Genomic DNA, 25,232 nt, shown 5'->3' on the forward strand with positions numbered 1-25,232 from the left:
GAATGTTCCACAATGACATTTAGCCCTTAAAGTTTATTCATACATCAGCAAAAGAAAATTACCCAAAGCCACATTTAATTAAGGGTGACTGAGACGTTTTTAATATCTCATGGTAAGAATGGAGGTATAATTAACAAAGTATCTTCAATCCTCCCAAAATTGCAAGACGGTCACTGTAAGGAAGGAGGTTTTCCAGTTACCTGCGCTTTCTCAAGACACAGTGTTTGTATTAAGTAATTTCCTTTCCTTAGACTACCTTTAATTACATATTTAAGAAAATAGAAGACATTCCAAACCAAGCTATACATATGTTTACATACAGAAGTATTTCCATACTTGGATTTCAGTGCGTATCATGCCACTATCTCATTTTGAACCTGATCTTGCTCCTCCTCTATGTTATGGCAGGACATTGAGTTTAGTGAGTGCAGCATTTGGTGCAAATGTGTATGTATCCTGAAGCAGTGTGTAAAGACTATTGGCATGCCAGAAGACCTCACTAAGAGAGCTATGCAGCTACGAGAAGTGAAGTAATTACTCTTATTGTTTAAAGCTTGTTTTTCCTATTAATCCACTCTGATGTAAATGGTCAGTTTAAGTAAAATAGGTCAGGTTTCCCTCCTGACTGATGCAATCCTTAAAGGGTTTCTGTAGCTAGATTTTAGCCTTCAGTTAAGCCTCTGCTTGTCTTAGTATAGCTTTTCCACTACTTATCTGTGCTTTAAAATACGCTGTCTGTATATCATAGTCCTTATTCTGCATTCCTCAAAGTCACTTGAGCTTGTTGCTGTCAGTGGTGTGAGTGGGAGCATAAAAATCCTCTAATTCTGTGGTCACTTTCTGGCTGCATGTAAGGGGAGTTAGAATGGGGCCAGAGATGTTTAAAGAGATGATCAAATTTTCAATGGATTGAAAACTATTACTGCATTTAAATCACAAACTGATAAAAGAGTACAATTCAGATTTAAGCTCTAACAGATTTTCAAGAACATTGGGATAGGTGTGTTTAACTCAAGTCTGTAATGGGATATTTTCTAAACATATACTTGAGGACACTGAGTTGTTATTAAGCATCATGTTCAGCATCCTTGTATACTAACTCAGGGCTGTTTATTTTAGCAAAAACAGGTTGGTCGCTCACCAGGAGTAAGCAGTATAGAACACCAGCAAGAGATCACTAAATTAAAGGCAGACCTGGAGAAGAAGAGTGTTTTCTATGAAGAGGAACTATCTAAACGGGAAATCATGCATGCTAATGAAATAAAAAGTCTGAAGAAAGAACTGCGGGACGCAGAGAGCCAGCAGCTTGCCCTCAAGAAGGAGATCATGATTTTGAAAGACAAGTTGGAGAAAACTAGAAGAGAAAAGTGAGTATTGTTTGGAATGTACCTTTAAGCTGAAAATATCTTCTGAAGACTCCCTAGTATGTTTCCAAACACATTGTCACTTCCTTAACTGCGGTACAGGCAGGTGCATTTTGGCTGAGCTAATGCCAGGGTTGAAAACAGTCACCTTTAAAAATAAAACGATACCAAAAAATCCACATCCCTGGCCTGAAATAGTTAATTTTGCACTAGAATTTGTGCCCTGGCTGACCATTCCAAGGTATGTAACTTGAGTTGCAGACTTGCAGCTCGGGGTAAGTTGACCCCTGAAGCTTATGTTGCAGTTTAAAGTAGGTTTTTGACATTTTTCTTCTGTTTGGTAGTTTCATCTTTTGATGCAAAATGGTGTTAGAGATCAACTACTGCTTACATTTCTGCCAGCACAGGAACAGCCACTTAATGCAGACTAAGGCTAATCCGTGCTGGGTTCCATCCAGTGTTAACATCAGTCATCAGACTACAGCAGGCATAAGCTGCTTTATCTCTTCTGACATGGTAATTTGTCAGAGACCTGCTTTTTTCTCTTCCACATGGTTGGAGCTTATTACTGGCCTTGAGAATGTTCTTTGAGGCATTCATCAATAAAAACAAGTTTTTCTGTTGGATAATGTAGTGATGGAAATAGTCATAAATTGAACGTGTTCGGTTTCATTCATAAAAAATTCAGAATGCTTACATGCTACCAGAGATGCTTCTTTTTGCTGCTGTAGCAAGATGGCAACAGAAGTTCCTGCTGAAAGCTTATCCACACTGTAGTGAGTTCTCAAGCATAAGTAGTAAATTAAGCTTATGCCAATAGAGGTGGAGAGACTGCTGCTCTGATAGTCCTTTTCCACCAGGGGAACTAGATCATACAGCCTAGAATGAAGTGCATGAACTGTTCCTAGAATACAGGTATTCATAGGCTGGATATGCCTACAAGAAAACTGGAGAGGGACTTTTCACAAGGGAATGTTGTGATAGGACAGGGGAAATGGCTTTAAACTGAAAGAGGGGAGATTTATATTAGACTTTAGGAAGAAGCTCCTCTTCTTCTTTTAGCTGTTGTAGTCAGGCATGCAGAGCCTTTTGTGAGCGTTCCAATTCAGAGGTGTTGAATGTGAGAGTTGAAAAGGAAGCACCTGGAGGCTTTATGCTGAAATAAGTGGAATTATTTCAACAATGGGCTTGGGGTGGACGTGGGGGTTGAAGTGTGTGTATACAGCTTGGCAAAAACATTTTAGAGGTCTAAAAATAATCTTTAGTGCTTATGAAAAGGCTTTGGTAAAAGGGTGTGGTTGCATTACTTCACAAGGGCTACAGCACAGAGTGAATTACATGGGTTAGTCTAAACAAGGGTCAGTAAGAGCTTGGTCAGAATCTGTGCGTTGTATTTTGTGTAACTTGCTTGTTGGCAGTTTCTGTTTCGTTTTTTAAAAATAGGTGTTGTTTTCTTCATTTCCTTCAAATTTAAGCTTGCTTGCTTCTGCTATTTCAACAGCATAAGTTTTCAAGGGGGAGAAACTCCCTTTCTGTAATCGCCCTTTGCTAAAGTCTCCTAACCTCCATGCGATTAAAATTGGGACTGTAGGAACATGGTATCAGGCCAGTGATCTGTGTAGCACAATATTCCATTTCTTAGAATCATGTTTGCAGAAGTTTCTTTTAAGCCCGTCATTTAATGACAGATTTATAAAGCAGAGAGCTTTATCCACCAGCATTTGGTGGTTTTAAATTGTGCGATATAAAGAAGCCTGGGGGCTGGTGTTTGTTCCACTCTACTTTCCTTGGTTTCAAAGTATCTCTCCACTTTGTACAGCTGCAGTGAAGAGCTGGAGTGACAAGAGTGATAACCATGAAGCTGTATTTCACATTGCTTGCATGTGGTTTGCGAGAGTTATTTTACTGATAAAAAGAAAGCTGGATCATGTATGGTTTCTTGAACTTGAAGAGCAGATACATAGCTAAATTTCAGATGAGAGAAAAAGTTTGATGGGAGAGGAGGATGCCAAGCTTCAAAGCAAATGCCTTATTTTGATCTTCCTGGCTGTCCAGGGTATGCCTATGGAGTCTGTTCTGTGCTTTCCGGAGTTGATATTTGGGTGTGATATATTACACCTACATTCTCCTCTGTCTAAAATGTATCTTTGTTTCTGTATTACACTATAGCAGTCTGACTTACTGAGTTAGTGACAATCACGAGTTAAGAGTATAAAATACAGAAAACTACAAATATGTTGGGCTCTTTTACTGTTCCAAAGCTTCCTTAATCTACCACTATTTATGGCTGCTTTGAGCCCTAAAGCCTTAAAAGAACAAATTTTAGACAAATAGAGAATAAAAAACCCTGAAGACAACCATAAAAGCTAGATAAAAGAAATAAATAAAAAATCAGTTTGGTCTACTGTCTGAGGAATTAGCTTTGAATCTGTGCCTTGCAAACAGAAGCAGGACCTGTTATTAATTCCCTTGACAGCCAATGCTTTAATCTCTTCCTGCCTTTTCCCTAGACTGCTCATCATATGCATGGAATCTGTTGATACAGAAAAGGAGTGGTGGTGAATTTCAAACTTGGCGTTTATGCAGTAAGGGTAGTCTGTTACTTTACTAGGATGGAGTGTTACGTTTCAAAGGATGCTTAGCAACATAGAATTTCAGCATGAGTCTAACATGCTGTACTAGATTTCAAAGAGTGGTTGAAGCACTAAATGAATTTTAAATTAGGAATAGGAAATTCAAACCAGCATTACTCTTAACTGGGTTCACTGTAACCACTGACACGTCTCATCTTTTAAGGGTGTTCTCTCAGTTTGCTAGAGCTGTGGTAGTTCTGCAACTCAGAAAAAGAGGCGAGGATGGAATATCTCTGTTGCACAATGTAAAATCCAAATCAGTATACATAAGAAAAATGACAGTGCTCAAGACAAGGTTTCCCCTGGATTTTATTTCTACAGCACTACCCTTTTATACTGAGCACTTTTTCAAACCATTTAAGGCTGGACAGTGGTATTTGCTGAATGGATATTTACTGTATCTTTGGCATTTCCATCAACCTACTGATGAACTTTGTGCCAGTTACCTGATGAATGATTGGTGAAATGGTGAATACAAGATGCAAATGTAGGGAGTCTGAAAAGAGTGGATGCAAGGTGGAAAATACACATCTAAAACATTGCTGTACGCCACTTTCAGAAAATTACAATGTGTTTTGGCAAACAGAGGACCTGCAGCTTCATTTATTTTCAGGGTCTGGTATTCATTGTGCAAGATCAAAGTTAAGTTAAAGATGTTAAGTAGAATTAATCAGGGGCTCTCTTCTACTGAGTGACATCCACGGGGAGAAGGGAAGGTTTGAGGGAAACAGCTACTTTGAAACTCTTTGTCAGAAAGAATGGTCCAGACCTGCTCTAGAATCTGGTGATCTTAAGTGTGTAGGTTATCCATCCACTTTTGGCTGGTAGTAAGCATATAGTGCCTGAATTAACAGTTCCAGTGTGTGTCCTGTGTCTGTTCTAAATTGTCCAAAAACTAGCCCATATAAGCTATTCTCATCAGAGACCCAACCCCGAGTGTGCTAATTTAGCTTCTGTATGTTCTGGTTTCATACATGGTCATTTTTGCCTGTCGTTCTGTGTGAAACTTGGAATTCTAGAAATCCTAAGTTAGAATAATGTTTCTGTGAGCTGAGAATTTACCCTGAGCATCTCAGAATATTGACACACACTTTGGTCTGCAGAATTACATCTGCCCAGTGTTGGGATGATTCATCTGAACAATGTAGTATGTGTAAGTGGATTGATAAACATGAACTCAGTGGAGCTCTATCAACTCCATACTGAAGGAAAGATCACAGTCTTACTGATAACATTCAACACGCCCTCTTACAGCCCTATAATGCATTACTTAGTTTAAATAGGCTGTGGTATGACCAGCATAGTACTTCCTTTTCAGCTAGTGTGTGCATTGGTTTTGGTTTTTTTTTTTTGTCTTTGAGTGGAAGAGTGTGATGAGTTTTGGAATAGGAAACTTTCTAATTCTGCTTCATTTTATTTCTTAGCCAAAGTGAGAGAGAGGAATTTGAAACAGAGTTCAAACAGAAGTATGAGCGAGAAAAGATTCTGCTGACAGAGGAAAACAAAAAACTTTCAAATGAACTTGATAAGGTAAGTATTGATTAGTTGAGTCCTGAGTTTGCAATTGTGCTGTGTATAAATTGGACAATGTGGAGCTGTATTGGTTATTATTAACTCTTAATCGATAGCAGAAATTGATATTACACCAAAACTGGTGATCAGTATTTGATTTGAATAGAGCATCTACGTAGAATCCCAGACTGCTTTGGGTTGGAAAGGACCTTAAGATCATCCTCTTCCAACCCCCCTGCCATGGGCAGGGACATCTCACACAAGACCATGTCGCCCAAGACTCTGTCCAGCCTGGCCTTGAACACTGCCAGGGATGGAGCATTCAGAACTTGAGAATGTGTGCACATATATATATGTATATATGCATATATGTGTATTTATGTGAAGGAATTGAGTTAGATGGTCTTACAGTTTGGTAAGATTCATTTTAGGCAATACTTTAAGCCAACAAAAAAAGGTGATTTATTTCATTGTATGACCCAAATATAGAAATACATAGTTAATGATGTGGTTACTTAGAGTATATTTGCATGTCAATTACTGTGAAAGAGCAGGGCCCCTCCCACCCATTGAAAGTAAGTGTTAGTTTGAGATATTAAAAAAATACAAATGATAAGGCATATTAATTGAAGTCTGAGCAAGGAATAATTGTTTCATGCATTTAGATTATCTCTTTATTGTTCAATTTGACAGGTTATTCAGGTTCATTGTGCATTAGCCAAGTCTTGCTAAACTAGTCTATTCTTTTTGTAATGCATTAAATTTTCTAAAAATATGATGAAAGTACAGTGTTCTTCAAAGTAAGCATGTTTGCATGCCAGTGTTCAAATTGAAGTCTATTTTCATACCTATATAAGACACATACTATGCCTGTATGTCGGCTTAGTCCAAGAGCAGTAAGAGACTTGTCACCTTGATAGTTTTTCTGCTCGGTGTCAGGCATATTTAAATCATAAGAAATGATAAGTATGGAGTACTTTGGAGTAAAAAGCGGAACAGATTTAAAACTGATATTTTTTTTCACCACTTCAATTTGTTAATATATTTCAATACTAAAAGAAGCCTTTCACTTGACAAGAGTCATTCTCCTAAGCAGGGCTTCCTATAAAGTCTATCTGATCTCTGATTCCAGTTTGGCTTTCTGAATAGCCATTTAACACAATGAAGATTTAGCTAACCCAGGTTAGCTGTGGCTTTGTCTTGCAGAATATGCGTGTATGAATGACAGCTGTGTGAATGCAAGAGGTTAATTGCTAGGTATAACATATTGTACTTAGAGATGTGCATTTAGTTTCAATTTCCCTGACTGCAAGTAAGTAAAATGAAAAAAGAGGGGAATGTGAGACACCTGGAGAATCTCAGGACTGACTCATGCCTGTATCTGTTAAGCCTCTCATTCTCCATGGTTACTAAACAAGGGAGAGGTTTGGCAGTTTTATCTGAGCTATAACAATTTTTGTGCCCTTGCTTTGCCCTTTCAATGTAGGTTTTTTCATATAGAACATTCCACACCTATATGTTGCAAAGCAGAAACCTCCTAAAAGTTCTAGAGGTATTTCGAGACTAATTCTCAGAAAACTAATTAATTAGAGTAAAAATGCAGTTCTAGTCCTTAAAGATGGTCTTTCAGCACAGCTAAGGTCATACGTGAGAAGAGATTCTGGCTTTTATTCTTACATGGTGTTTATCATGATGGGTAGTACCAATTTTTAAAGCGATGTGGGAGGGAGGAACACACGGGTTTGAGTCTGCAGAGATGGAATCACAGCAGCTTATACCTTTAACAAGTCATTTACATTGTCATTCAGCTCACCGCCATGTTCGAGAGGCTGAGTATGAATAACCGGCAGCTGGAAGAAGAGATGAGAGACCTGGCTGATAAAAAGGAGTCTGTGGCCCACTGGGAGGCCCAAATTACTGAGATCATCCAATGGTGAGTACTCTGCTCTAATGTCACTGCAGAATCCCCTCAGTACGTGGTAGGGCTGTTATTCACTTTTTGCCTTTGCACGTGGCACTTGGAAGCGCTTAGGTAAAACCTTACAACCAGCCTGGATTGTCCTGTATTTTTCTTTGAGATTTTAATAATACCCAAATCCTCCTTAAGAGTGAAAGTGTCTTACCAAACACAACTTCTTTAAGTGCAGAAGAATCATGGCCGTTGGGTATGGCTTGTGGCTTTGGAAGAATGCTGGAAGGATCATGTGCTGAGCTCACGCCTCGGAGAGGGAACAAGCCTGGGAAAAGCAGTGGCTGAGTGTTTGTGTCTCGGCATTAATTTCCTTCATCTGCTTGTCATGTGGCAGAATGAAACAAATACAGTGCAACTTTTATGTGATGGTTTTTTTTTTTTTTTTACAAGGAGGGCATTTGAGACAACCACAAATCCAGTCCGGTGATGTTTCTAATAATAGTTTTGATAAATAATGACGTTATGTTTCTGAAGTCTTCTGGCCAGTTCTAATAAATCAAGGACAAAAAACCCCAAGTTGAAACTATTCAGAGAAAAAGATTGTTTTTATCTAGGTGGCCTTTATTTTTCCTCTCCATGCCTGCTTCTCTCCCCTCCCTTTTATGATTTATTGCAGTGTTTAGCGTCTACAAAACCAGTTTGCATCCACATATTTTTTTTTTTTACAGATTATCCACTTCTGGGAAGATTTGATCATCATATACTAATCTTTTTTTGGGTTACTACTTGATTATTCCCCCCCCCCCATTATTCCCCTCTCATGTTAGTAAAAAAATCTAATTCGTTGTGTCAACGCAAAAATGGGAAATGTTTCTTTTAATGAAACAGTGTTTGGTATTTTTGTAATGTCAGTATAATTTTGTTGTCCAAATACAAAGGAGTTTGGCTTTTGAATATTGCCATTGGAATATGTAACAAGAAAGAAGGGCTGTCCTCTGGGCTTCTGAAAGTGTTTTAAGCACTAATTGTTACATAAAACTATGTAATGCCAACCTGTGCTATGAAGTCCATAGTGTCTCAGGCCGTTATATTTGTAGCAGAGGTTAACAAATTTACAGGCTTCACTTTGAGTGTATTCCTTTTAAATCTTGTCTCTCATAACTGTGAGTGTAGTAGATGGCATCATGGAAATAAAAAATACATTAAAGTTCTTTAAATTAATAGTTACTTTCTAGATAATCAGGAATTTTTATTCGGGGGGAAAAAGTCAAGGTAACAAGACAGACAAGTCTATTATTGCACATTCCATATTATTTTGAGGTAATGCTTATCATTCTTAATGCACCAAGGTAACCAAACTCCATTTTTCAGGTTTGCATTTGAAAGCACTCCTAAAAGTTCTGGAAAAAGCCAAGTCTGTGGATTGTTTTACTTAACACTATGTAAAAACATACCGACAGCCATTAAGAATGTCCCTTCTCCAATTTATGAGTGTGTTTAATATTTTAAGATGTGCTACTGATGTGGTTTAGGCTTGTGATAAAGGATCTCCTGTGTATTAGAGATGTGGCTGGGGGGGCAAAAGAGGTTTGGGATTGAGTGTTTTGTATCTCTAAAGATACCTAATGAAAATGATCAGGAACATGCAAGACTAACCTGAATGAAAGATACCATTTTACTGATCCCTTATGATAATATAATATCTTTTTAAAAGCATGGAACTAAAAATTAAACAACTCTGTGAAAAGGAAGAGAAAAGATAGAAGTACTGTGAGCAAACATGAAAGAGATTAAAAAGATCTGGCTTGGTTCCAGTTCTTAGTCACGATACATATCTCAGCACTTTCCCTCCATACTTCTCTCTGCTGATGTTAAATTTTTTTTCAGCTATGTGAGGCCTTAGCTTGGCTCAAATATTTTTTCTTATTACGTTTAGATTTTCCATGTGTTACCCAGATAATCTGTTCATGTCCATCTGCTGGCCTTAGAATTCAGCACTGCATACTGAAACCAGGCCCTTCTCTAGGGATTTTTTTTTGCTGTGGAACATGGAATGCTGTAAGAGGTCTTTAAACATCTATAGTAATGATAAACATTTTGAAAAGGAAAAGAAAATGAAGAAAACTAGTCGCATTTTAACCCTTCACAAGCCCTATGTTTTCCTCAGAAGAACATGCAGTTTAAATCCATACTTGTCCACCTCTTCAGTATGACAACAGAATGACTTGGTGATAACAAAATAGAGGAAAGCTTGTAGGCTCCCTCTTCAAAACTAACAGATTTTTCATATAATACTACTTTAAAATATGGATTTTTGGGTGCATACTTTCCACATGGGATTTGGCCACCATCATCTTTTTGTACCATGATTCATGAAGGGTGGGAGGCAGTAGATGGAATTAATTACTAGGTTTGTAAACAGTTTCCTCAGCTGCCCATGATAGTTTGAGGGATTTGTTCTAGTCCAGTTGTAAGTAACATAAGCCCAAGGAGTCCCTTATGTCCTTTGAGTGCCTTGCCATCTAATAGATCTCTCTCTTAGGAAATCTGCTGCGCTATTCAAATCCATATTTTGGGTGGTTAAGATTGTCACTTTCTTCATGACTCCTTGCACCCTTACTAAATCGTTATTTCTTTCAGATTTTATAAGTTGTGGGTAATTTTGATGACCTATCATGTTCCCTTTAGCTTTCTCCAGCTTTTTTACTGTGCTCTCTTGAATCTTTTTAGGGCAAATGTACAAAAGCCTTTTTATTTTTGCTGTTATTATCCCAAGATTCTATAAATATAGCCAAATTTTGATACAAACACTTGAATCAAACTGTCATTGCAAATTCTAATAGGGTAGCAACAGACCCTCACAGATCATTCAGCCTTAATGGAGCTATTACATTGACAATTTATATTAGCCAAATCACTCGTCATTCCTTGACAAGAGTAAGAAATACTGAGGCTTTTATTGTCAGCTATAAATTTTCCTTTGGGAAATGGGAAGGAGATTGATTGCCTTGGAGGTTCATGCAGCACTTCAAAAAGGAATCCTTTAAATAGCCATACTACCGTATTTCTGTTCTGCTGCAGAAAGGAGGTCGATGGAAGTCTTGGTAGTGATTCCCATTGTACTTGGCAAGAATCTTGTTAGTCTCTGTAGGAGGGATTCATGTAACCTAGGTCTAGAAGTCCTAAGGTAGACAACTAAAATCGCATGAGTAGTACTATAGAAGTCACTTTTTCTCTCCATTGATTGAAAAGGAAGCCTAGACAACTAGTTCAAATGAATAATTCTGTATTGTTGAATACACTTATATGGATGAGCTAAATCCTGCCTCATTTACCTAGTGGATGTTAGGCTTAGATTCAGCTGGGTTGCTCTCAGGAGAAAGCACACACAAATTGTGGAAGAGGTTTAGCAAAAATTCTGGGCAAATTCAACTGTAAGAAACTCAAAACATGAACAGTTCTGAGATGTGTTGTGCTTGTGGTGTGAATAATTAGAAGTTAAGGATCTATGAAACAGAAATTCGGAAGGGCAGCGGGAAATTTCAGGGTTTGGGAGCAGAGCAAAGTGTTGAAGCTTCTTAGAGAAGCAGCTTTAAAACCAAATTGGGGGGGGGAGGAGATGCAGGGTTTGAGCATAGTGATACACAGACAGAAATTTAAAAGCATTGAGAAGCCAGGAGTTGGCAGTGATGGCTCTTGGACTTCCTTAGGGTTTTTAAATCAGGTAAGATGCAGCTTGGACTAAGACCCCAGGGCTTTAAGACCCCGCCTGTTCAGCAAAAACCTCTAGTCCTCTGGTTCCGTTTTGAATTGTAAAGAAGGATAGAGAGACCTGGAGAGTCCGAGTTTCTAAGCAGCCTGACAAATAGCATTCTAGATATTAGTCAGTGCTTATTTGAAGGTTGTCACGGTGTTAGCTCCAACCGAAAAGTTGAATTTAATGTGACAGGAACATGTACTATATTGCTGTTCTAGGTTATTTATAGTTAATGAGCTTGCAAGGGCACTTGTTATATATGAAAACAGAACCGTTAACCTCAGCTAAATTGTCAGTAAACAAAGTTGACTGTGTGGAACCTGAAGAACTTTTCTTCTTTAGGTCTTTTGCTGTGCTTTGTAGGGCTCTCCCCAAGAAGTGGGGCAAGGAGGGAAAACATTAGTAAGAGTAACTTTACTATTCTTGCTCTGATTGTTTGTTTTTAAAGCCAAGCAAACAAAACCAACCCAGCAAAACAGTAAGAAATCAAAACTCTCCAAGAGCTCCTGGCTTCACGTAACCCGTTTCACACCAATGTATGCAAACATGCATTTAATCACCATGTCTCATTATCGAGGGAATTTTGCCATCTAGTGGACAACAAAACTATCTCCCCCAATTTGTAGTGCTTTTGTTTACTATCTTCACGAGTCTGAGGAGTTTCCTTGAACTCAGTATAGATTTCTGCAGAAATTGACTTTATCTTTTTATTTTCTAGTTTTCTACGTTCTTTGGGAACATCTCTCTGAGGTTTTTCCATGTGCAGCTTTTCAGCATTTAGAGCCTGAAGGTTCTGTGCCTCATAAACCAAGTAACAGAAGTGTTTCCTTACCTTCCATACGGAAGGATCTATATGGTGTGATAAAACTTGACAAAGAAATTGGACACTGAAAGTTTGTTAGCTTTAATTAGAAAAGTTAAAAAAATAGGCTCCAAATCCATTTTATTTTAAATCTGACATTGTCCCTTTTTTCCTGCAAAGTTTTTACATGTCATTAAAAATAGAGAAGATAAATGCTGATTCCTAAGTCAGTTTTTCCTCCTTCTACATCACTTGCTTTTTTGCTTCGAGAGCTTCACATTCTTTTTACTCCTCCTTACACTCTTTTCTATTTGCTATGTATTTAATTATGCACCTTCCACCCCCCAAAAGCATCTTAGTGCTATTTCTCACATCTTTTGCCCACTCTTACATGCTAAGTAGTTTGTATAGGCCAAGTTTATCTGTATCTGGTCATCACAATGTGTATCCAGTGTGTTATGGGAAAAGAAGTCAAAGTGCTGCTTCCATTGAGTTCCAGTATACCTTGGGAAAAATAGTGACTTATTAATATCAAAACTCTCACTGACTTTATTAAAGTCAGGACGTGTTTTTCCCTAGGCTCCTCCCCACCTCTTGAGCAAAATTATAAGCAGGATACAAAGCAGATAAAGCCCAAAGCATGAATAAGCGCTTACTTTTTAATGTTGGGTGTGAGTTTTGTGGTCACTATTTTTGCATTAGCCTCCTCTGTATTAAAGCAATTTTTCTTATATAAACTTTAAACTGCACAGCCAGAAGTCAGTGCAACCTGTAGCTGTTTAGCCCATAGCTTTTGCATCGTGATCTTGCCATAAGGCCGCTGTGGAAAAGTTCTTCTGTTTCTCCTTGTGGCAGTTCAGTGTGTGCTCTCTGTCTTTCTCACCTCCTAGTCTCTAAATCTTTGTTGAAATACTAATTTTATTCAGTAATGGTAAATTTGCAAGTAGAACCATTTCCATATTCATTGTGTGTATGAACCCCATAGCATCAACCAGAGAAACTTATATCGCCTTATAGATATGGAGGGGGAATCACTCCAACATACTCAGGATTACGGCTACGAAGGAAAGCAAGAAAGAGTTAATTTCCATTAAATAGAAATCTTATGTTTTCACTTTCCTCTATGTTATTTGAAACTATTGGAGGTTCATTACTTAGAGCACATCCTAAACATTTCTGTGGTTAGTGTTGACAGATCTAACTATGATCAAGCTGTGGTATTAGACTGCTGGTCTCCAAGACCAGCTCAGAGACTTGGGTGTACCCTCGTGTTGCAGAACTGAGTTTGTTCTTCTGTGGGCTAGATGAGTATGTCCAGAGCCAGGCATGTGAGGTGAAAAGAACTGGGGGGTGGGGGGTGTCTGTTTTGTTGAAGTTTTTCATAAGCTACTTACTTCTCAGTGACATAATTTTTTAGCAACTTCCTTTTCTATGTTAAAACCCGAGGCAAAGTAAAGAAAGCTCCTTCTGCTGTCATTAATCACAGAAAGTCTTTTTTTCCTCTTTGTAACTGATGATGAAAGAATCTGAAAAACAGACACGTCTCCTCCTTGCTGTCTTCACACCCAGAAAACGTGCCTCGATAGAAAGCAAGCTCAGGGGATGAGAGAGCCTCTTCTGGCTTATGCTGTTTAATAACATTGGAATTCGACTCTCCCTCTTTAATTAGCATTTCTTGAAATAGCATCACTGATTCTAACTACTAGTTCTCATAGTCAGGTGATTCAGTAAAGTCAACCGCTAGTTCCAATATTCTATTATACTGAGACATATATTACTTTCTTAGATGCATAGTTCTTTAATCTTTATGCTTTCTCTTAAAGATGGATATTTTTTAATGGAAGTTTGCAAAGGAGTAAAAGCTTAGTTCTGTTTGGTTTTCTTTATATATTTTTTGTTTCCTTATGCTTTATGATTTTTGTTTTGTATTCTGTTGGTTTCTGTTTCTGGTTGCTATTTTGTTGAAGGGATTTGTGACTTTTTTTCTTTCAATTCTTTGTTAAAACACCTTTTTCTTCTTCTGTAATTCTTTAGGGTAAGTGATGAAAAAGATGCTCGAGGTTACCTTCAAGCCTTGGCCTCTAAAATGACAGAAGAGCTAGAGGCCCTGAGGAACTCCAGTTTGGGTGCAAGAGCTACAGTAAGACTATTTCTATGTGTCAAAGGGTTTTTTGTTTGAAAAAATGCTAATGTGATAGTTTCAGCTGCAGTTTCTACCTGTCTGCAGAGTCTGTGTTAGTCAAAAGTTAAACTTTTCTGGAGCTTCCTTTCTGAATAACTGAATAGCCAATTTATTGTTTATCAATGAATTAAACACCGACATCTTTATAATGTGATTTTATCTATGTTATTGTTCAAGTAGCTGGTTTATAATCATATATGAATTCTTTGAAGTAAATGTATACTTTGGGTGATGAAAGCCTTAAAGTCTTACTTATGAAATGTGAATGTCCTTCATAGCTGTCATATGAATTGAGACACATCAAAACTAAAATGCACAAAATCTCTTTGGTTTTAAGATCATGACAGCATAAGATGTTCATCTTGCCCATCTAGTACTTGAGTTTAAAAATAATACTACTAGTAACAATACTCTACATACTTAATTTTAGGTTACTTTAAAATTAATGAACTCTGATGTTAAGAACGTAATAGACAGAAATGTAATTGTTGAAGCTAGTTCCATTCCTCACTTTCGGCTTTCTTTCCTCTTAGCCTTTCTTTTCCCTCTTTTTATTCTTTGCTAGGACATGCCCTGGAAGATGCGCCGCTTTGCAAAACTGGATATGTCTGCAAGGTTGGAACTTCAGTCTGCTCTTGATGCTGAAATCCGAGCCAAACAGGCTATTCAGGATGAGTTGAACAAAGTCAAAGCTTCCTGTATATCTACAGAGTGGTAAGACTGAATTGTTCTGATGGAAATTTACTGTGATACTTCCCAGGGAGTGTCATCAAACCTTGATTTTAGCTATCTTGTCTGGCAGAATTTGATAATGAATGATGTGCCAGTTTCTTACATGTGAACATGAAAAAAAGACCATATGTCTCTTCGTGGTTTAAGCAGCTGAATACCAGATTGGGAGGGACATCAAGGATCATCTGGTCCAACCTTTCTAGGCATGGCATGACCTAGACTAGATGCCCCACCACCCTGCCCAGGTGCATCTTAAAAGTGTCCAGTGTTGGGGAATCCACCACTTCCCTGGGGAGGTTTTTCCAATGGCTGATTGTTCTCATTGTGAAAAATTTTCCTCTTGTATCCAATCAGAATGTCCTCAGGCGTAACTTGTGCCCATCACTTCTTGTCTTCTCCATGTGACTCCTTGTAAAAAGGGAGTCTCCATCTTCTTTGTAGTCACCCTTTAAATACTGGACTATGGTGACAAGGTCTCCCCTGAGTCTTCTATTCTCCAGGCTGAACAAATCCACTTCTCATCCTTTGTCACACAGAAGGTTCCCAGTCCTTGGATCATCTTTGTAGCACTTCTCTGAACCCTCTCCAGCCTGTCCACATCTTTTTTTTGAATAGTGGGGACCAAAACTGAACTCAGTATTCCAGTTATGGCCTAGAAAGTGCAGAGTAGAGTGAGATAATGACTTCTTTATCTCTGGGGGTGATGCCCTTGTTGATGTAACCCCACATCCTGTTGGCTTTCTTTGCTGCAGCTGCACACTGTTCACGCATATTGAAGACTTTCAGAGGGGACAATTTATCTTTAATACTACAATCTCTCTTAGTTGTGTTAACAAGTTCTAATGCAAGCAGAATTTGGTTTTGTGTCTTAGAACATGCTCTCTTCCATTCTGTTGATAGCTGCATTGGGTTAGCTGACAAAAATCAATCCTTGCATACAGATTTGCACAGTAATACGATGTGGTTATGGAAGGTTATGAATTCTTGTATACCTTCCTCAGACATTTCCCCCCTCCCCCTCTTTAGATTTCATTTAGGTGAATGCCTAAAGCAGGGATTAGTGGGAAGACATTCCATTTCTAGGTCTCCAGGTTCAGTTTAGCTTAGAGCACTTGACTTGTTTTGCAACTTTAGGAAAGCAGTTGGACAGAGCTGAGATTCAGATATATTGTTTGTAAAGTGCAAACACCTTGTCCACCTGACTTGGATGTTTTTCACACTAGGTAACGCCATGGGCAGCACTGTAGATCATCTAAGAACAGGAGAATCAATGTTTGCTTTGATAGGCAAGGATGAGAAGTGTGGTAGGCATGTGTTACCTATCAGCTGTGAATCAGCAAGCACTGTGACAACTAACTGCGAAGTAACTGAGAAGAAAAACAGTTCAACATCATCTAGTTAGTATCACAGGCACTGTGAATTAACAAATAAAAAAACCCAACAAAAAAACCCTAAATTTAAGCATAAAAATACATGTGGTCTTTTTTTCTCATTCACAGGATACAGGCTCACACAATTACTCTTTAATCAGAAACATGAGCCTATTTAATGGATAAACAGGGGCAATTAATTGCTTTTTATGTTGGTTTGGGTTTTTTAAATACCATACTAAACAGGTCCCAATAGATTTCTGAATTCATTCTGCATTTGATGACATCCAGAAGCTTGCTGGGCATTAATTTTTAAATAGCATGCAAAGGTAGACTGTAGTGATAGGAAAAGGGGGAATGAGTTTAAACTAAAACAGAGGAAGTTTAGGTTAGACATAAGGAAGAAGTTCTTTACTGTGAGGGTGCTGAGGTGCTGGCACAGATTGCCCAAAGAAGTGGTAAATGCTCCATCCCTGGCAGTGATCAAGACCGGGTTGGACAGAGCCTTGGGCAACATGGTCTAGTGCGAGGTGTCCCTGCCCATGGCAGGGAGTTGGAACTGGATGATCTTAAGGTCCTTTCCAACCCAAACCATTCTATGAGTCCATGATTCTGTGGATAAAAAAAAGTGACTTGTATCGTGAATTCTCAATACTTACATAGCTTTTTTGTTTGTGTTCTTTTGAAGTAAATTGCAAGAAGCTGAGAAGAAGAACATGGAACTGTTGACAGATATTGAAAGGCTGAAAAAGGAGACAGAAGAGCTTAGATCAGAAAAGGGTATGGCAACTGATTTCCAAGTAAATAACATGTTTCACTTTGGTGGGTACATCTTAACAATTGTCACCTTGCAAGTAAAATGTGGTACTGACAGACTTCGGCATACAAAATGTGAGCACAGCAATTGCATGTTGAGATGTACCCACAGCAGTTGCATTTGCATTTCTAACACGTACTTGTATTGCACTTCGAGCTTGTTGATACACTTGAACCAGGAAGCTATTATTTGACTTGGAACTGCATTATTTTTGTTTGGCATGTGTATGGTGACTTATGCCAGAAAACTGGTACAAGTACAGATGCATTTTTTTCCCCCCTTTACCATGGTTAAAGGTATTCAGACTTCAATGCTGATCATAGTGGTGGTGGTTTATGAATGTTTGGGGCCTGTCTTCACAGAGAATAAACAACTGTAGAGGCATTCATAGCGTTTATTTGGTTTGTGGGATGACTTTTGTTGATTGGCATTGTAACCACGCAGTGAGCACTGCGGTCATGTTTGCTTTGCTGTGGTTTTAAGAGTATGTTCTGGGTTTTCTAGTGCGTCTGTCTTAACAGTATTTCGCATTGTTGCTGAGAGAAAAGACTTTTTGGTAGTTCTGAAATGAAAAAAAAGAAAATTCATTTAGAGATGATAAATGATTTGGCTGATTCTTTGCAGTAGTTCTGATGTTTGGATCTTCTGAGTCACATAGGAAGAAGTGAATTTTCAGGCCAGATGGAATTACCTAATTTTCTGTAGGGAACTCTTTGAACTCCAGAGTTTCAAAACCCAGCAACAATTGCTGCATAGGGATGTCAAATACTCTTCAGCCTCTGCAACCTAACGGCCTGTCAGTCAATAATGTATTGTACATTCATCTCCTATATTCAGCCTCCATGTGCTGGTTGGCTGGTAAAAATAATACAACCTATGCAGAACATTAAGAAATGACTGCTGCCAATAAGCAAATAAGACTTAGGGAATTGATACTTGTTCATCTTGATGCTTAGCACTGATAACCAAGACTATGCTTTTTCCAAGTGCTTGTAGAGGAACTCCTGGTAGTATCTTCCTGGAGACAACAGTGCTTTTAGCTTTCATTTATAGATTGTTGAACTGTCTGAAATATTCTGCAAGACTACTTGACTTCTGAAATCTTCCTTTGTGTTAATCTGTTAAGACAATCTGTTAAGAATTTATAATTAATATTTTATGCTGTATTTTTTCCAGTGTTTGAGACCTTACCGGGTTGGGTTTTTTTGTGAAAATGGAGATAAACTTTTACTCTTTCCTAAAAAAAGAAAATGTACCATTTAAAGAAAAGTTAGTTGTTACACTATTTGCCAGAAGTAAATTAGTAAGATTCTACTGCAACTATTCAAATATTATTTTTAGAAATACACCTTAATCCAAAATCCTTATCCTCTTTGGACATGGTTTTCTCTCATAAGAATAAATATATTGATGTTTGAATCATGAACTGTATAGAGGATTCAAATGTAGTCAATGTACTGCAGTAGAGTAACTTCCTGTGTGTGGAAATTGGTTTCTAGGAAGGGTTTACTTAGATTAGCACTTCAATCCTTTGTTCTTTATAAATGTATTCCAGAAACTTGGAAGGGTGGGGGAAAAAAAGATTACTAAAAAAGATTCTGTAAAGCAGCAGGTAATTTGAGAATTGTTTTTAGTATTTTAGTGGGGTTTCAGTGTATTTATGTTTTAAAGAGGAAAGGGTTCTTTGTAACTCTTTGTTCACTGTAGGTTATATTTAAAGCAAACAAGGTGATATATCTAGTTAGAGTGAGACACTGATATTTTCTAAGAGAAGTAAGTGTCCTTTGATAGCATCAGTCTTTTGAGATGCACACAGTCCTGGAGGCTCTGGTCATAATAAGTATATAAATATATGTGTGTATGTGTAAATATATATATATATGTATAAATATTTATACTGTTCAGGAAGCTAGAGTTTGTACACATCTGTGATTTATAAACACCCACATAGCAACTTGAATTATGCCCCAAAGAAAAGAAGAAGAAGATAAAAGAAATATCAGTTGGAGCAAGTTAAAATAATAATCAAGATGTGCCAGCCTCTGCAGCTCTGGAGGATGCAGCATTCCTGCTCTGCTTACTGGCTGAAAACCATGGAAACGGTGTAGTGTGACAGAGACATTTAAAGCTTGCCCAGGATTATATTACTCCTGGACATTCAAAAGTGAGAGGTAGCAGGCAGGCGTAGAGCATGCGTCAAGGAACCTGTGTTATTTGGGAATGCAGCGTATTTTCCAAACATGTTCTGTGCATTGCTGTGGAACCTTACTGTTGGCTACAGCCATCTCCTCACTGTAGGCTGTCCAGTGTGTGACTGGAGATGGGTGACACCCACTGTGTTAGCCTCTGTGCCTATGTGTCATGCACTGCATGTTGCAAGTGGACATAAGCACATTAGGAACCTGTGCCTTCTGCCTAACAGACGTAGACTTACAGTATGTTTCCGTGTTGAATTCACACCACACACATCCTAGCTTGGAGAATGTTAATTAAACATAGGCTGCTTGCTTAGAGGGTGTATGTCTGTTAGAAAACTCTTACTCTGGAAAACAAACCAAATGTGACAACTCACTTCAAAAAATGTAGGTGGTTTCAGGTGAATACTCAAACCCCGATTCCGCAAGGCAAAGGTCCTCCCTGAAAAGGTCATTTTTCTGTAGCTTAAAAACCTGCTGCTGTTTTCTAGGTGTAAAGCACCAAGACTCACAGAATTCTTTCTTGGCATTTTTGAATGCGCCTACCTCTGCTCTGGATCAATTTGAAGTAAGTGTACAGCTATTCTCACTCTCTGATAGTGGAACTACTGCTGTTACGTGCAGGTTATATGCGTATTTACTGAGAGTTTGCTACTGTGTTTTTCCATATTGCTCCATTTATATTTGTGTATAATAATATGTGAGAATTGTTTGTCATTTACAGTGCTGGCTGTCTTCTCTTGAACACTAGTGATCATAGCAATTTCTCTTTCAAACCTTGACTGCAGAAATTCTCCTGGTTTTGTAGTGAACCTGGAAAGGGTAGTTGTTCAAATGGCTTTTCTTTGTATTTAGAAAAATGCTAAGTCCTGCAGATACTGGTTTGGTAAAAATGAGAGAAAACACATAAATAATCCTTGGGTGTGTTCTATGAAGTCCTTGGTACCGTGTATTTATCAGGTGGTTTTCATTTTCTGTTCATTTTACACAAATCTCTAAAATCCAGATAATTACTGTTCATCTCCTCTCCACAGATCCTATATACTTAAAAAGTAAATCTGTTTAATTCCTTTGCCAATTTTAGACAAAAGGCCACTTCAGGTAGAACACCTGGAAGCAAAAACTTGAAATGACACTGTGTATTTCCTATCTTCTTTTTTTTTTTAATCAACAGTAAGCAACGCACCATTTTTCTTTGAAAAGAACAGCTGGGGTGAAATACTGCTCAAACTGACTTCAGAGGGGACAAGGCACATGTACAGATACACACTGGTCTAAAATTCCCCCCTGTGTTTTTCCTGGTGGGTGTACCAGGTCATCACATGACAGAACATATTCCCTGATGTTACTAATGTCCCCAAATTTACTTTCTTTTCATTGCATATTCATTAATTCATTCTTCTCTCTTGAAGTCCTCACATTAATACCATTTTTTTATTTGCTTTTGAATTACTTGTAAGTTAATTTCAATATAAAACTCCTGTTGGAGTGTAGGAATATTATTTTATTGAGTGAATGCTGGAGAAACGTTGGGATTTACACAGGTAATTTATTAATTGTCTATGAAAGGCAATTAATGGCAACTTACTGAGGGATCTGTTACTGGCAGTAATTATTTACAGTTCTTTAGTCTTGCAGTTTTATTTATACTGAACAGTTTTCTTCATCCATCTCTTTCTTTCTCTCTCTTTTTTTTTCACTGCTGTTTTCATTAAAATAGGATTCCTTTTCCTCCTCTTCATCCTCATTGATTGATTTTATGGATGACGTAAGTCTGACTTTCAAACCAGTAAATCCCCCAATAACAGAGAGCAGTTGTTTGATTTGGAATAGTCAAACATTAATGCAGTCAACTTAAATCTGCAAGTGCAGAAGGGAACAGACTTGCTATAATAGCATACTTACACCTATTTATATAGATAGATGTTAGATTTTAAAGTAAATGTTTTTCTGTAGGTTAAGGTGAAGAATTATTATTTACATACAGTTTTTCTAATGGGGATCAGCTGCTTTTGGGCCTTATCTATTGATATGGCCTGTGGAAAATGGTTCCAAAACCACTGGCATGTTGATTTAATTTAGTTCTATTGCTTCATATTATTACTTTATCATCAGTTGTTTCCAGTAGTTTTCTGATAATGTCAGTGAAAATGTTTTCCTTGCATACAGTTAATTTGTTTGCTCAAATAAAGAAATTGTCTCTCTTTTAGCCTGTATTGTCAGAATATAGGCTAAAATGTAACTTCACCTCATTATAACTGAAGTGAACTTACTGGGTTTTATTGCCACTTGAGATGTTAGTTTTCTGTCAGGACACTGTTCAACATTTAGCCTAGTTAGTTGCATAATAAGGAAATTGAATTTAAAGCTGAAAACTGACTGCATTATGTTTCTTTCAGACTGAAGTAGTAGGCACAGAGAAGTAAATAATAATAAGCTTGTTAAAATCAGAGTATATACTATGCATCCATAGTAGAGAACCATCCATTACAACTCTGTAGGTATATTGTGTGTGTGTATGTCTGTGTGTGTTTGTATATATGTATGTACACATATTTATACATACGTCTTGAAAATAGTATAGTCCTGTTTGCATTAAAATGTGATATAATGAATTTTATTCTAGAAATGGCTGCTGTGAAGAGTGTAACAGAAAGGGTATATAGTACATGGGCCTGTTCTACTGATGGCATTACCTTTCACAAACTCTGAAGGAATGCTTCTTTTGTAGATGTTTTTTTCCCCTAGATCAGGTATATACCTTAGCCAAAATGTGAAGGTGCGTCTCGGGTACTGTGGCAGGAAGTATTTGCCTGTATTTTTGTATAGCATACAGAAAACTCTGTCTTACACAAAAAAGAAAACAAGTAGTTTCCTGTCATGTTAAATCTACAATAAATGAATAATACTTAACAACTTTACGGGGATTAAAGAAGTGTCCTCTGTGTTTCCTGAGTATTAGGAACACCTAGTTTGTAGCAACAGGTTATTTCATAGAAAGTTACCTTTAAAAATAACTAATACCCTCTCCTAAAAGCTGATAAAAGTAAAGTATATATGTGGCAGAGGAGCTGATAATGTTCTATTTTGCAAGAGGAAAATTAGGAAAAGAATGTTTTCCTGGTTGCTATCTAGTTAGTTTTGAAAGACATCAGTACTTTATGCTGTATTTATTGAGACATTCTTCTCGACCGGTCCACCCAGATCACATCTTTTCGAATACCCATCTTTTAGGTAAAACTCCACGTATTAATGACTATACCATTGCATGTGGATGACTTAAAACACGCAGAATCATTCTTGAGTCCAACAGGAGCAGGTTTTTCTCAGTTGCCTTGGGCACAGGTGCAGTTCTGGACTGGACTGGCCAAGGGCTAACATCTCTTAACACCAGGGCAGAATTCTTTCTCATCTGCCAAAACTGCAGAAGAGAGATGACTGTTCAAAGGTGGGAAAGGGTACTATGCAGGCAAATACAAGACTTGTTGAGCTACCTGTCTTTGTTAGAGAAATAAAGCTGATGTAGGCATAGTAGGTGAAAGGTGCTTTAAAATTCAGTTGTGCTTAAAGTCAGTTCTACATCTTTCATGTATTGGACAATTACTTGATTCATTCATAGCGAAATTCATAATATAAAGCCTCTGAATTATCAAAATTACTGGTTAATTTACATTTAGCTCATTGAATTGGTTCAATATCAAAGTATTAGCCAGACTTAAATGGAAATAAGGGTATTAAAAATCCTTCCCAACTGGATGTGATCACCATTCCCTTTCCAATGTCTCTTTTTGACAGTAGTTATGTTGAAGTTACTATGAAGTTGCTACCCTCATAGCTGTGGAAGGGTAGTGTTTCTCACAGCATCTCAAGAAGAATTAATCTGTGCTCAGTCAAGCCTGAAAAATCATAGAATCCTAGAATGGTTTGGGCTGGAAGGGACCTTAAAAACCATCTAGTACCAATCCCCTGCCACGGGTGGGAACACCTTCCATTAGACCAGCTTGCTTCAAGCCCCGTCCAACCTGGCCCTGAACACTGCCAGGGATGGGGCAGCCACAGCTTCTCTTGGCAACCTGTGCCAGTGCCTTATATTAAGACTAAGGAAGACTGAGAAGTCCTCAGGTAGGACTTATGCAGTCCTGAATATTACATGGATTTCAGGAAAGCCTCTCCTGTAATCAAAGTGGCAAAGTAAATTCTACTAATGGCCTCTATTGTTTCTTCAGCCTCTGTGCTTCATTAAGAAATGACAGAGTGAGTGTAAAGTTACATGCAGTTGTAGTTATCTAGCACTCTTTGCAAGATCTCTGAAGTCTATTTAATCTGTGGATGTGCAAGCAGCACTGACTTTGGCCCACTGATGACATTTGGAGATTACTGGGGTGGGTATGTCCTGTGTGTCTGCCATCCAAACAACATAACTGTTCATAGCGCTTCGTGAATGGCTGGAGTGAATTCTAATTTTTTCAATGAGGAAAACAGTAGTTCTGCAATTTCTACTGGAGGGAAGTAAAAATAGGTGTCCTGCTGCCTCCGTAGCCTGCAGGTGCTGAGCAGAAGTGGTAGCTTGCTACCCAAACGAGTAGCAGTCACTGGTAGTTCCAGCTGTCCTACCTGGAGAAGATACTTGGTGAGGTTGGCAGAACTGGTGCCTAAACCCTCGTAGCTGTGGAAGCCTGTGTGTTCAGGAACAATTCTTATATCTCCCGTGCACATGGTAGAGTGCAAAGGGAAGTAGGGATGGGTTTTGCTGTCCCTGTTTTCTGGCTTTGGTGGGGAGGGAGGTCACCCTCATGGACTCTAATATACTAATTTCTAAATCTTTGCTGCTGTTTCTCCCATGTGTTGCAGGCTGTCTCTCAGTAACATTGTCTAGGTGTTCAGTCTCCTGTGTTCACTGCAAGTGTCTGATAATGGAAGTGTTGTATTTGATTTGGGTTTTTTGCCAGGTGGATCTTTGTGTATCTTGCTAGCTACTGGAAGCAATCAGCTTGTTTTATTTAAAGATGAATTTGGGATTACTTCATAACAATAAAATGGGATCCCATTTTTCCTTGGCAAAATTATTTTCTCCACTTGCTAGAAAATACTATTTTTCCCCTGTTATCAACACATTACAAATTAAAAACACATGTCTTAAATCCTCCTACAATTTCTCCTCACATGCAGTCCCCATGGGCTTGGGTTAGATTAAACAAATCTGAACTTTGTAAATAAGCACAGAATAAATCATGTTCTGAATTCTCACTATTAAACAGAATAAGACATAGTGTTGTGTGGTGAGAGCCCTGACTCTACCGGCACATTCATAATTAAGTTTAGAATAATTCTGGTTCTTGATGATACTTTAAATTGGACATATTGTGACTCTTAAGAGATTGCTTTATTCACCTTGTTCACAGTAGAGAGACGCTAACTGCACATTATTAGTCTAATGTATCTGCAGTTTCACTGCTATTGTCCAGTGTAAAACTACTCTTTAAAATAACTTTTTTTGGATGTGTCTTCCCACTTGTTGCTCCAGAACATCTTGTTTTCAGAACCCTTGAAAAATGAACATGTTTGTATGTGTCTACCGCTACTTCTGGAGATTGTAGAGTGACCGATTCTGAGCTGATGTATGTGTCACTGTTTGGTTTTGTAACATATTCTCCTCCTCTCTTTGTTAAAGCGCTCTCCTTCCTGTACTCCAGCTAACAAAGGCAGACGTGTAAGAGGCTGTCCTACTCTATGTGGCCCTTTATTTTTTGCCTGTTGTGTACATGCCTTTGTTTAATGTATGGATTGTGTACTTCCCTCGCTGCATGTCTTGTGCTGCTGCTACTGTTTGCTGCTGCTGCTGTGCTTTTTGTTGTTTTACAGCTATGGGCTAAAAGCTTTTGGAGGATTTCATTTGAGAATCCTATAAGCAGAATATCACAGTAACTGGAGAAGATGCATTGGATATTTTCTCATT

At 38.1% G+C, this 25,232-nt stretch overlaps 1 protein-coding gene across 6 annotated transcripts in view; it reads left to right on the forward strand.

The window, feature by feature from the left end:
- Window positions 1-25,232, forward strand: part of CDC42BPA (CDC42 binding protein kinase alpha) — a 180,192-nt gene that overhangs the window by 117,499 nt on the left and 37,461 nt on the right. For 4 of the 6 annotated variants that reach the window (XM_030500157.2, XM_030500159.1, XM_030500154.1 and 1 more), the window contains 8 exons: window positions 1,120-1,367; window positions 5,422-5,527; window positions 7,318-7,442; window positions 14,015-14,120; window positions 14,728-14,876; window positions 16,953-17,044; window positions 19,768-19,844; window positions 24,948-24,986. In XM_030500157.2, the coding sequence (XP_030356017.1) occupies window positions 1,120-1,367; window positions 5,422-5,527; window positions 7,318-7,442; window positions 14,015-14,120; window positions 14,728-14,876; window positions 16,953-17,044; window positions 19,768-19,844; window positions 24,948-24,986 (942 nt within the window). The remainder of the gene's footprint in view (window positions 1-1,119; window positions 1,368-5,421; window positions 5,528-7,317; window positions 7,443-14,014; window positions 14,121-14,727; window positions 14,877-16,952; window positions 17,045-19,767; window positions 19,845-24,947; window positions 24,987-25,232) is intronic. The other 2 variants (XM_030500155.1, XM_030500156.1) reach the window with 2 other exon arrangements.

Source organism: Strigops habroptila, chromosome 10 (genome assembly GCF_004027225.2).
Source record: "Strigops habroptila isolate Jane chromosome 10, bStrHab1.2.pri, whole genome shotgun sequence".
Lineage (NCBI taxonomy): Eukaryota > Metazoa > Chordata > Aves > Psittaciformes > Psittacidae > Strigops > Strigops habroptila.